Source organism: Oncorhynchus mykiss, chromosome 28, assembly GCF_057628025.1.
Source record: "Oncorhynchus mykiss isolate SJ-2025 chromosome 28, ASM5762802v1, whole genome shotgun sequence".
In the NCBI taxonomy this organism is placed as follows: Eukaryota; Metazoa; Chordata; class Actinopteri; order Salmoniformes; family Salmonidae; genus Oncorhynchus; species Oncorhynchus mykiss.
In genome coordinates this window covers 21,547,651-21,560,499 of record NC_143049.1, presented here as the reverse complement: position 1 = coordinate 21,560,499, position 12,849 = coordinate 21,547,651, and the positions used below count along the sequence as shown (strand labels likewise).

Here is a 12,849-nt window from a genome sequence, read left to right as displayed (position 1 = left end):
TAATTTGTTACCTTTATGATAGGAAGGGATGTGAGGGGTAAACTAGTTCAGTTCCCTTCCCTGAGTCTTTACTACTAAGGATCTGTCTAACGTCCCAGTGCCTTTGTTTTAAAGATGTGACTTTAATACAGTCCAACCCGGACCACAACATACACTGTTAACTTTTATGACCCGTTCACAATATTACCATAGAAGGACATGATCTTTCTATGGACCCTCTCCTCCACACCTAAATAGTCAAACGTTATTGGTTATTCCGCCCATTGACCTTTACCCCTGGACCTTTATCCTTCCCCAGGTGCCCTGTGGGTGTGCATCGTGCTGAACCCGCACTGTAAGAGCGAGGAGAAGAGCGGCTGGCTGAAGCAGCTGAAGAAGTGGGGCGACATGGACATCTGTCCCCTGGAGGACGGCAACTACGGCAGTGAGTTGCCCAACATTACCAACGCTCTACCACAGAGCAACTTCGCCCAGGGTCAGTCGCAGTCTGGAGTCACATACATATAGAGTACACATGTATACTGTTATATATATATATATATATATATACACACACTAGGCCTGTAAACTGTCACTAGAATGCATTTTATTTCCCAAACCATGATTCTGATACAGTGGTGAAAGTTGACTGTAGTTATCGTAGTAATCCTGAGTATATTGTACTCAAAGTACTCATCGATAGATCTCCATTGCTGAGTGTTACTATACAGTATGTCCAACGGACTGAGGTCTAACTTTCCCCTTCCGCCCCTCCCTGTGTGTCCCCCTCCAGACTCCCTGGCCCGGCCCAGACGGACAGTGTTCACGCGGGCCATGGAGGCCTGTGATCTCCACTGGCAGGACAGCCACCTGCAGAGGATCATCAGCTGTGACTACTACATGTCCCCAGCCTACCAGAGAGAGGGCGAGAGTCTGCTCTTCAACCCGCAGGGCCTGCCTCTATGGCTAGGTGAGAATGAAATGGCCTGCTCAATACACACTCTCAGCACTAGATATTATATTAATTCAAGATGGTATCGGGAGGCCATCTCAGTATATTTATTAACACCACGTACACAGACGCATATACGGACGCACGCACACACGCTGGCCCAGCTCCTGGCAGGAGTTAAAGCCATGATGCTGGTGTGTTTTCCTATCTGTAACACCACCACATTATTTGTGTCATAAGCCTCCTTTAATTCCACTTCCACTGAACCCTGGAGCTGGAGTAAACATCTTCTGGGGGAAGATTTGTCCTCATTCTGTACAACTTAAGCCCGGATAGAGGGAGTGGGTGTCTTCTGCTGAGGCTGCCGGCATGGGTGTGGTGTTGCTGAGCTACTGTCATGTGACTTGTGTCGTAGATCACGTCCCCACAGCGTGTGCGCGGGTCGATGCCCTGCGTTCCCATGGTTACCCCCGCGAGGCGCTGCGGTTGGGCGTGGCCATCATCAACACCCTCCGGCTGCAGCAGCACCGCCAGCTGGACATCTACAAGCACCAGAAGAAAGGTAGCGCCCCCTGTCTGCCTGGAGGCAGTTCACTGTTCTCATTAGTAGGGCCCAGTGTTTTTCCTGGTTATGTGACCTGATGAGGGAAAAACTCTGAGCCCTACGTAACAGAACGAATACGTTAGATGTTTTTATACAGTGTTTGATCTTGTTGTAACCCTGCTGTGTTCCTGTGTGTGTCAGAGCTGCTTCAGAGGGGGACAACCAGCACAACTAACCTGGAGGGCTGGGTGGGACACCCCCTGGATCCCATCGGCTGTCTCTTCACCACCCTCACTGAGACCTGCCGGGTGGAGGACGACAACGCTATGGACACTGGAGGTACGCATCTGGCCAAGCCCTGTCTAGGCAACATTTACAGTCCTCGTCAATCAAACTGGTAAAAATGAGGTCAGTCCAACAACCACCGCTGATCAAGGCCGTCCCCTGGCAAAGTCACCCATATAGAACAGTCCCATACAATTTGGTAGAGGCCACGGCAACTAGCACCAATTTCACTCTTAACATGAATAAAATCAATCACCATTTGCATTCCATATGTCCAATAGCCCAGCCAAACAGAGATCAGGAATTTGGTACCGCCTATACTTACAAACCTACAGGGAGGCATTGTGTGCCGAAACAATACTGGCGAGTGGTACGGTGAGGGGGCTAGAGAGAGAGACAGAGAGGGAGGGTGTGTTAGAGAGACACAGAGAGAGAGGGAGAGTGTGTGTGGATTATAATTTATAGGGTCATCCTCACAGTCCTTTGTTTGACTCTGGTGAGCAGCTGGAAACATCTGGTAGGGGGCAGGGTTTAACTTGAATTCTGACCAATCAGGGGTCTTTACACATCAGAACCAACAACAGCAGCTGCAGCTGGTCAGAAGAGCCAGAGCCATAACAGTGGAAAGAGGGAAACATGGAGGCTCTCATGGTTACAGTATGAGAACTAACCCGGGCAGCAAAGGGATTCCACATGGTTAAATCCACCTTGGAGCTGATCTCACACATGCCAAAAAGCCTAGAAGCCCAAGGCTTACATCCAATGGACGTTCCATTGGAGAAGAGATGTTGTTTGATCCAGCGGATTGGAGAATCCTGAAATCCCCCCCCCCCCCCCCCCTGTAATAAACAGGATTGTTGTAGAGAGGGAGGAATAATTTGCCAGGGGGATTTAAGTGTGAGCCTCCCGTGGGTTGGGTCTGAGTCCTTGTCAGCAGATGTTAGTGTTTTTCCGGGACCTCAGGGACACTTCTCTCTCTCTGGTGCTGCCTGGCATCCACAGCTGCCTGTGTGGGAGACTGGGAGCTAGAGAGAGAGGCTCCTGTCTGTGTCAGCTGCTCTCCATATCCAGCACCTTTCAGCCCCACCCCCAATGAAAAATAAACTAGGCAGACATTTTGGATTATTGTTAGCATCTAGCAATATCTCATAATCCTGCTCGACCGCCATTGCAAACCGTTTGAATAAAGGTTTAATAAAATAGAATGGGATCTCACTTCCATGACCATCCCTGTAAACTAAAAACCTCTCTTCGCCAGACTCTGGAGAGCACAAGCCCCCGGTATACCACCACGTGCCTGTGTGGGGTTGCCCAGATGGTGGGGAGTCCTACCTGGCGCTGGCCCTGGAGGTGGCCCTGATGGGCATGGGGCAGCAGAGGGTGATGCCTGAAGGCCTCTATGCCCAGGACAAGGTGTGTCGGAACGAGGAGCAGATCGTGGCCAAGCTGCAGGAGATGGAGCTGGATGATCTGCTGGTCCAGACGCTGAGGAAACAGGCTATCCTCCTACTGGAAGGTATGAAGACTAGTTTCATTTTATTATTGTCCTCTGCTCATCTCATTTCATCCCCTATCCCCTTTCTGTTCCCTTCAATCTCCCCCTCTCTTTGTCTCACTTATCCTCCCTCACTCTCCTGTTCTCTTCTTTCACCCTCCGTCTCCCTCTCTCTATCTGCCCTGCTTGCTGCCTCCCCTTCTCCCTTCCTCTTTTTCTCTCACCCTATCTCTTTAGCTCTCCCATCCCATCCCTCTCTCCCACCTTTCTCCCTTCCACAGATCCTGCCTCGCAACACTCAGCTGAAAATGGATCTCAACCCTGGCCTTTACCACGTCTATCCCCTTCCTTCCCTTTCCCCATGCTAGCTATGCTATAGCCCACCCCCAGCTTGGGCTTTGGGGAACGTTAGCTGTGTAACCCTAGAGCAGACATCTGTCTCGCTGCTAGGGACGAGAGATTTGGTTAATGCCCAATGGGCATTGAGTGTGTGGTTTCCAGTTTGCTCTCGCCCCCATCAGGTTGAGAGAGGTATATATTGCTGTTACTTTGAGGCATGGTTTGTTAAAACCGGTAGACTTTGACTATTCACCAAGAAACGGAGCCAAATCAGAAAGGGAAGATTCCCTGTTCCGGTGTGTGTATGTAGCTGGACAATTCTGATGTATCGTGTCTGTCCGTCCGTCTCTGTTCAGGAGGTCCCTTCAGTGGCCTTGGTGATGTCATCCACAGGGAGAGTGTTCCCATGCACACCTTTGCCAAGTACCTGTTCTCAGCCTTGCTGCCCCATGACGCAGACCTGGCCTACAAACTAGCATTGAAGGCCATGAGGTGAGATCCCATAAAACCTTCTAGCATGTATTCCAAAAACAGAACATATGAATCCTGAAGGTTGGTAAGTTGTAAAATAATATTGAATTGAAAATAATTTTACAACATTCAGGATTTTATCACATTTTATAATCCAAATAGTGTGATCCTCCTATCTTGCTGCAACAGTGTGTGTCTGAGAAAAGGCTCTATTTGTACCTTGTATTGAAGGATGAATCCCTATGACTGCATAATCCCCATTTGCCTTGCAGAGTCATTATCCCACTGAGGCTCCTCAGGGTCCCGGCTAATACACAATCAATAACACGGCTCGGAGCTGCACACACACGGTGCATATGTAGACTTTGTGAGCAGAGAACTAATGCAGCTATACAGCCTTGAGATTGGATGAGCCAGCGTTAATCTGAGGATGATACCTATAATCATGCTGTAGACCAGGGATGGGCAACTGTGACGGGGGTGGGGGCCACAACAAAACTGAAGTCACCGTGGGGGGGGGGGTGTAGTGCCTCGCGGGTCTGCGTACCCACATCCATACACACACATGCAGTCAGAGCCAGCCCTAGCCTTTTGGGGGGCATAAATTGAAATGTTGATAGCTGGCTAGACTCATTTATTCATTAATAACAAAAAAAATGCAATCTGGCATGGGCTAATTAATGACTGTCAGTGACTGAGATAGCAAGAGAAAAACTGCTGATGCACAATCAAATTGTGTATTCTACTATTCTAACTCAGCGGTAAGTTGAGACCCTGACTGAGTTCCTAAAAAACTCAGTCGGGGTTGGTCCGTGGGCCTACGAAAGGGGTGCGGGCCACCAGTTGCCCATTTTGAATAGAAAACATTTTCTTAGTAGTCATAACTCATCTAATCACTGTCTCTCTTCTCTCATTGTCTGTCTGTACCCTCTAGGCTCCCTGTGTTAGAGTCGATGGCGCCCTCGGGAGACTTGGGTCACCCCCACCATGGCATCAGCATCGTGCCCAGCCGATATCCCCGCTGGTTCACCCTGGGCCACCTGGAGTCTCAGCAGTGTGAACTGGCCTCTACCATGCTCACCGCAGCCAAAGGTCAGCTCTACTTACATACACACAGACACACCCCATCAGCCAAAACGCACAACCATACCACTATCAGAGAAACGCCCCTATGCCCTTCTGCACCACTACAGAACTTTGGACCTAATGTTGTGTTGTTTGTACCTCCAGGAGATATGTTGAGATTGCGGACGGTGCTGGAGGCCATCCAGAAGAACATCCACTCCTCCTCTCTCATCTTCAAACTGGCCCAGGATGCCTTCAAGATCGCCACTCCGGCTGACAACCCCCCAGACATCACCCTGCTCAATGTAGCTCTGGAGCTGGGCTTGCAGGTACTGAGGGATAGCTAGTAGGGTCTGGTGTGGGGGGGTGTGCATGTGCGCAGAGATGTCTTGGATGAAATGTGCTGGTGGGTAAGTGTTGAATTGCTGTACGGTCTGCCTTTTCTAACATGCCTCAATGTGTGTCTCTCTCTCTCTCTGCAGGTGATGAGGATGACCCTCTCCACTCTGAACTGGAGACGCAGGGAGATGGTGCGCTGGCTGGTCACCTGTGCTACAGAGGTGGGTCTGCGAGCGCTGGTGAGCATTCTCCAGAGCTGGTACACCCTGTTCACCCCCACCGAGGCCACCAGCATCGTAGCAGCCACCGTCATGTCCCACAACACCATCCTGCGCCTCAGCCTGGACTACCCCCAGAGAGAGGAGCTGGCAAGCTGCGCCCGGACCCTGGCCCTGCAGTGTTCCATGAAGGACCCCCAGAACTGTGCCCTCTCGGCCCTCACGCTCTGCGAGAAGGACCACATCGCCTTCGAGACGGCCTACCAGATCGTCATCGACGCCGCCTCCACAGGCATGACGTACTCTCAGCTGTTCACCATCGCCCGCTACATGGAGCACCGCGGCTACCCACTCCGAGCCTTCAAGCTGGCCTCGCTGGCCATGACCCACCTCAACCTGGCCTACAACCAGGACACCCACCCGGCCATCAACGACGTGCTCTGGGCCTGCGCCCTGTCCCACTCGCTGGGCAAGAACGAGCTGGCCGCCATCATCCCCCTGGTGGTGAAGAGCGTGCACTGCGCCACCGTGCTCTCGGACATCCTGCGTCGCTGCACCATGACGGCCCCGGGCCTGGCCGGTATCCCCGGGCGACGGAACTCTGGGAAGCTCATGTCCACGGACAAGGCTCCGCTCCGGCAGCTGCTGGACGCCACTATCAGCGCCTACATCAACACAACCCACTCCCGGCTCACTCACATCAGCCCCAGACACTACGGAGAGTTCATAGAGTTCCTCAGTAAGGCCAGAGAGACCTTCCTACTGGCCCAGGACGGACACATCCAGTTTGCCCAGTTTATAGACAACCTCAAACAGATCTACAAGGGCAAGAAGAAACTCATGATGTTGGTACGGGAACGCTTCGGCTGAACCCCAACAGGACGGGCAATATAGGATCTACTTTTAGTACTACTTACTCATTTATTTAAGTTTTCATACATTTTCTCTTTTTTTGTCATTCTTGTGGCAAATTCTGTATGTCTGTTTTTGTTTTTGTCTTTTTATTTTCTCGTGAGCAGCAACCACTGTTTGTTTTAGTATGAAAAAGATTGTGATGATGATGATAAAATCGTTGAGGTGGCACATAATGAAAAACCAAATGATGTATGGGGTGTTTTGAGCCAGGGAATGTCTGCTGTCTGCTGTGGGGAGTTACTAGTGGGGTTTGAAGGAGAGAGAACTTGTCATTCCAAAAACCAGAGATGTGGACTTGAGTCACGTGACTTGGGACTCGTGTACTACTCTAGTCACACATTTTGAGACTTGACTTGACTTCAACCGTATGACTCGAGAGACTAGATTTGTCACCTCACCCACTATGTTAGGCTCTCTGTCCTTTATATCGGAGTGCTGCAGGTTCTGTGTCTTGACCAATCAGATTCACGGAAATCACAGGTTGCGCAGGCCGGGCACAAAGCACTTCCTCTAGCAAAGCTCGCGCCGCTCCGCTGTCCTCCGATATTTATTTAGCAAACGTGACAACACATCACTCCTCACATACACAAGCAAGAACTCTTCACAGAAATGTTGCTGCAGCCTACACCTAAACTGTATGGGAAGAAAATGAGCCTGATCAACTAGGCTACTGATAACAAGCGCAGCTGCATAGGCTTCAGCCAATGCGCCCTGTACCCCTTTGCCCTCTGGCCAGGGTAAACGAAGTGGTTAAGTTATGTAGCCTATGTATAGCCTGCTTATTTATGTTAAAAGAACATGTGAATGTGATCAAATTTGGTTTAGGCTATATTCAAACTTGGGCTGGCTGGCTAGGCTACCTTGACCTTTTCAATCCAAAATGACTCACTGAAATGAATCAAACAACACAAACACACTGATTACATAAATATACTGCGTGAGTTACTTTTTAATTTACAGTTGCTTAGGCCTATACGATGCAAACCTGCATAAAGCAAGCTCAGCCCTGTGAGTTCTAGTGTCCGATTGCAGTGGTTGTGTCTGTGTAAAGGAACGTTGTAAAATCGAAATAATATTAACAAGTACAAGGTTGCTGCAGTGTGACAGGGTTTTCATCCTCCCTAGAGCCAGGAGTTTTTCCAGAAATGTTAAAACCATGTGGCCTGTTTAGAACATATCTGTATACCTAGGTGTCAGGTAGCCTAGTGGTTAAGCGCGTTGGGCCATAAACTGAAAGGTCATTGGTTTGAATCCCTGAGCTGACTAGGTGAAAAATCTGTTGCTGTGCCCTTCAACAAGGCACTTAACCCGAATTGCTCTGTATAAGATGGTCGGCTAAATGACAGAAATCGTTCCACTTCCATATGAGTACCTTTTTACAACTACTAATGAATCACTTTCAGCCACTGTCAGGGTCCTGATTTATACCTGGTTAGATGACCAGATTAGGAAAAGCTCCAAGCCCCAAGGAAAATAATCTGCCCCACCACTCTGGGACCTGTGGTGCGCCTCTGCATCAGGGCCTCATAGGTCACAAAAATCATTGCATGTGGGTCCAAAATCACTGATGCAGTTGCAATGAAATTGGGATAAACCACTTAATAATTGATTTAAAAGACTCAAACCCCAAAATTAGGGACCTGAGCTGTGGAACTTGCCCATTATTATGTGTGACTTGACTCTAAGGTTAAGACTTGAGACTTGCTTAGGACTTGTGACTTGGTCCCATCTCTGCCAGAAACACTGAAGCACATAGTGTTAACTTACTGTCATACCTCGATCGTATTCCAAGGACCAGCTTTAAACTTTCCCTGTTAAAAGGCCTCGTTTCAAGGCACTATGTTTGGAGGAGGTAGAATGTGTATCCCCATGGCCCAGTGCCCGAAGTCTAAATCTACCAGATTCATCAGGCACATACAGAGTCCTCAGACTTGACCAAGCCTCTCACCCTCTCCCACATGCATTCTCCTCCTTCCTTGGGTGTAGCCTGATCGATTTGTCTGGTATCTTGTATTATTTCTAGCGAAGGTACCTTTCAAAAAGAGCGAAGCGTACAGAGAGAGCGAGAGAGAGAGCCGTGTTGCTTCAGATTGGTATTAGATCACGGCGAGATTGATTGACTGGCCTTGTCGCCTGAGAACGATACTGCCACTGTGGATCTTAGACTGTGAGGTGGAGTGCCTGGTGTTGTCGGGATTTGGGGTTGTAACATACATGTTGAAATACCATTTGCTGAAAAACATCTTGTATCTTTCATAGCAAAGCGTGTATGAACGCGTACTTTTAAACACCACGCGTTGGTGTAGACAGTTGGTGTTTAGTATTCCACATACAACCTTAACTATACGTATCAACCTCTCAGACCCTGTGGGAAAGTGTTTTTGACATGGCAGTGACTGCTTGAAGTTTAGCAGTAGTACTATTGTTATACAAGCAATTGACAAATTTCATGCACTCAACACCATTCTGTCTGCTTGAGCAATTATTTATCGATCATTCAAATAATCTGTGTGTGAATGAATACTATTAATACAGACATAGACAGCATATAATTATATTTAATATACAAAAATAGGAATATTAGACAGACACATTTTGAGACTATGAAAACCGTTCCATGTCAGCTTCCACATTCCATTGTTGCCACCTCTACCAAGCTCGGCAGGTGGTCTGGGGCCGCAGATGTCTGTCTGAGGCCGGGGTTGGAAGTAATATGGTCAAGAAAGGATGACGAAAAACAAAATAAAAGAGACGAGATGCTAAACTCAGTTCTCAGGGAATCACTTCAAGAAACAAAAACAAAAAAGTAGTAGCATAAGCATTTAAGATATTGTAAATATAAAAGTGTCAATTCAGAAAATTGTAAAGTTATAATTATTTATGATAACTGTATGTTTTAGTTTTTTGGGATACTTGAATTTGTTGTGGGCTGGGAATGTGATGACAGTTAGACTAAAAGACTTCAAGACATTTCTCAGGTGCTCCTGTGTACATTTTTCCGAATTTTTGTTTCAATGTTTTATTTGTATGTTTGGTTTAGTTTTTGCAATGTGTTTTCTAAGAGGAAGCACGTCATTTCTAAATTTGGGGAAAAAAGAAGGCATACCATTGTGTACAGAAAGCAACCTGACTATGCAGAAACCACTTGATGGTTTGGTCCCCTTCTCCGGAGTCACCCAGACGAATGTCTGAGGGGGGCTAGCCACTATCCTAGAGGGGACAGAGGACAGACAAGGCACGACACGGCATGTTTGTATTTGTACCGAGCCTGCACATGCTGCAATTTGGGACAGACTTTGCCTTTGACCGATCAATGTACGATGACTTTCTTTGGACTTAAGCCTTTAGTGTCTTCTCAAAGTACCGGTGTCAGGGCCTGACATGGCAATGAGAGTTTAGGGAGAACAACAGTCCAAAAGAAATGAAAATAAAAACCCTGCATGCCCTACACCAAGGAAGGAACTGGCAGATAATATGAATGGGTGTCTGTGTGCCCCCCCCCCCCCCCCCCCCCAAAACATCCTATCTTATATTTCTTCATGATTTTAAGCCTATTCAGTTCAATTTACCTGAACGGCCCCGGCCATGCTCTGAACCATTCTCTACAACCCTTATTGAGCAGTTGAGTTATTCTGCTCCATCCTTGCTTCCATTGCTGGTCTTAATTCCTTTTAAAAATATATTTTTCTCTCGCTTTTGCAGCATCCTCTGTTTTTTTCATTCACTAGCTACCGCACTACTTGAACCTGAGAGGACAGGAGAGGACAAAACAAGCATTTTTTTTCAAATGTGATGGAGATGCTTGCATTTTTACAGACTATTGCAGGTTAATGTAAAGCTGCCTGTTTATATACACACTTCAAACAACAAGCATTTTCCTATCGCTGAAGTAGTTGGTCCTACGGCATTGCAAAAAAAAAGAAGAAAAAATGGAGAAAACTCCTCTGGCTTAATTTCTTTCTTTCCCATACTCGTTGTCTATATGTGTTAACTGTACCAGTGTTTTCACCTGTCCCTAGAATTTAGAAGGAAATAATAATCGCTGGTAGAGCTTGTTCGCTAGTTCATCTACTGTTTGATTTTGATTTAAGGGAAAGTGTTTGTTGCCTCTTTGTGCTACTGATTTATATAAAAGGTATCCAGTATTTGTTGCCACAAAAGTATAGTTCATCAACACTTTTTGTTTGTGCAACCTCTTGAGCAAATGTCTTTCAAACAAAAATGTATTACTATTTATGTAACGCTACTACCATTTTATATAATTTGTGTTGGAATCTCAGTGCTTTTCTATGAATAAAGTGTGAAACACGTATATTGACTCCTGCTGCTCTCTGAGAACTGGCTTCTCTTAGATGTTGCTCAATTAGTATATCAATAATACATAAGAAGGGATCACTTCAGGTAGGTTATCCAATTATCCAATTAGTAATGCCACACATGTAGTTTACCAGACTTCACAACAACACTATTCTGAGAAGGGATCAGATACAATTATCACTGTTTATGTGTAGCTCTGATTTCTCCTCTAAGACACTTTCTCAGCTCATTGCAATTCTCAATCGTTAGGGAATTCAGAGCTAAACCTGTGAATCAGGTCATAAAGAATCCTAAGTGTGCATGTGAGAGACAGGCAGCACATCTCCAGCCCAGATTGATTGCCTCCGTAAATGAGCTTATTAATTATCGCAGCAGACGGCTCACCACTGTCTGATTCACATTCTATTCTCAATATAACACCCCAACACTACCACAATCTGTTCAATTACTGCACCTCACCCACCCTCCTACATATGGAATAGGACTGACTGAATTCCATAAATCCCTTTTAGGTTGATCCGGACTGATATTGAACGTGATGACTGACCGGTTCGTATAGCTCTACTGTTAACCTAACAATCTATTCTAGAGGATTGTGTTTTTTTCTCCTCTGGCTTTCTGCTGCTGTAGGAGCCAATCTGTTACACTGTAAACACCATGAAGACCAAACTACACAGCTTCTCCCCTGCATTATCCAGGGGGCAGTGCTTCACAGATGGGCTCCGTCGTTGTGTTTTGGACAGGGAGCACAGAGTGGGTTCACTCTTGAGAGAAGCAGCCAGAGAGCGAGAGGAAGAGAGCGGCTGCCTTGCCTGGCAGGCCAGCACAGCAGAGTGGATGAAATGTGGAGCGGATGGGCCTGGCTCCATTGGGGAGTATTTGTGTTCCTGTAGAGGGGGCTGATTTAGCTGAAGTGGCATGTATGGAAGAGACAGATGAGTAATTGGCTTCCCCACCTTGCTGTGTGGTTACTGCTGAGGCTGTCAGCTGGGGGAGAGAGAGAGCAGGCATTGAGGTGAGACGAACACTGGACTGCACAGACAGAGCACCAGATTGCTTATGTGGTCCTGAAGGCAGGTGCTTCGTTCGAACAATAGGGCTGAGCTGTATGTTCATTAGTAGATAATTGGTCGACCCCAGCAAGGACCGACAGGGTGAGGAAATTGCCCCGGTGGTCAAGTCCACCTCTAAATATGCACAAACTCATGCCCTGAGAGCACTCTGTGTACCAACTGGTTGGCAGTTGTCTGTTAAAAAGTTCTCTCTCTGCACCTTGGATGGCAGGTTGTGCTGTCAGCGTTATCAGACATCTCGTTCTTCAGGGAGCTGATTTGGAGAGCTTTGTTCTGCCACTCTGACTTCCCAGAATCCCTCAGTCATTTGGGTGTGTTAGGAGCTGGGCAGGGAGGATTAGTGGGGTGAGGAAAGGTTTGGGGGGAGTTTGGGGGAGAGCTAACAGAAAGGGGGGAGGAACTGCAATAGCCCTGTGATTCCATCCATTCCAAACTATTCTTTGCATCATTTTGGATTGGATTGAATTCTATAATGAGAAATGCCGGGGTGTGGGGGGAGATCCCTGTGGTCTCAGCTGTGGAAAGGGAATGAGGGTTACCTAGTCAGTTGTTCAACTGAATTCATTCAACTGAAATGTGTCTTCCGAACAATAGAGATGATGGTGATGGATGAGTCAAGGCTGGAGCACAGGGAGTTAGGCTCCCTCTGATAGTGGAGATGGATTACACAGACACATCTACCTCCATGTACTGATAATGTGACTGGAGCAAACAGCACATATACACTCTGACCTATTTCGGGCTTTCTGGTCTCTAAAGCTAGGGTGACTGACTGACAAGCATATTTCAATTCAAACAGTGTGGATCTATTCAAATCAAATCAGATTGTATTTGAATACAACAGGTGTAGACTTTAC

At 47.3% G+C, this 12,849-nt stretch overlaps 1 protein-coding gene across 2 annotated transcripts in view; it reads left to right on the top strand.

The window, feature by feature from the left end:
• Positions 1-10,912, top strand: part of LOC110508717 (zinc finger SWIM domain-containing protein 5) — a 44,547-nt gene extending 33,635 nt beyond the window's left edge. Inside the window, exons 5-13 of one of the 2 annotated variants that reach the window (XM_021589461.3) lie at positions 299-475; positions 773-949; positions 1,347-1,493; positions 1,677-1,814; positions 3,019-3,276; positions 3,951-4,086; positions 5,000-5,157; positions 5,296-5,459; positions 5,613-10,912. In XM_021589461.3, the coding sequence (XP_021445136.1) occupies positions 299-475; positions 773-949; positions 1,347-1,493; positions 1,677-1,814; positions 3,019-3,276; positions 3,951-4,086; positions 5,000-5,157; positions 5,296-5,459; positions 5,613-6,557 (2,300 nt within the window). In that variant the 3' untranslated portion in view covers positions 6,558-10,912. The remainder of the gene's footprint in view (positions 1-298; positions 476-772; positions 950-1,346; positions 1,494-1,676; positions 1,815-3,018; positions 3,277-3,950; positions 4,087-4,999; positions 5,158-5,295; positions 5,460-5,612) is intronic. The other variant, XM_021589462.3, reaches the window with a different exon arrangement.
• Positions 10,913-12,849: the final 1,937 nt, after the last annotated feature.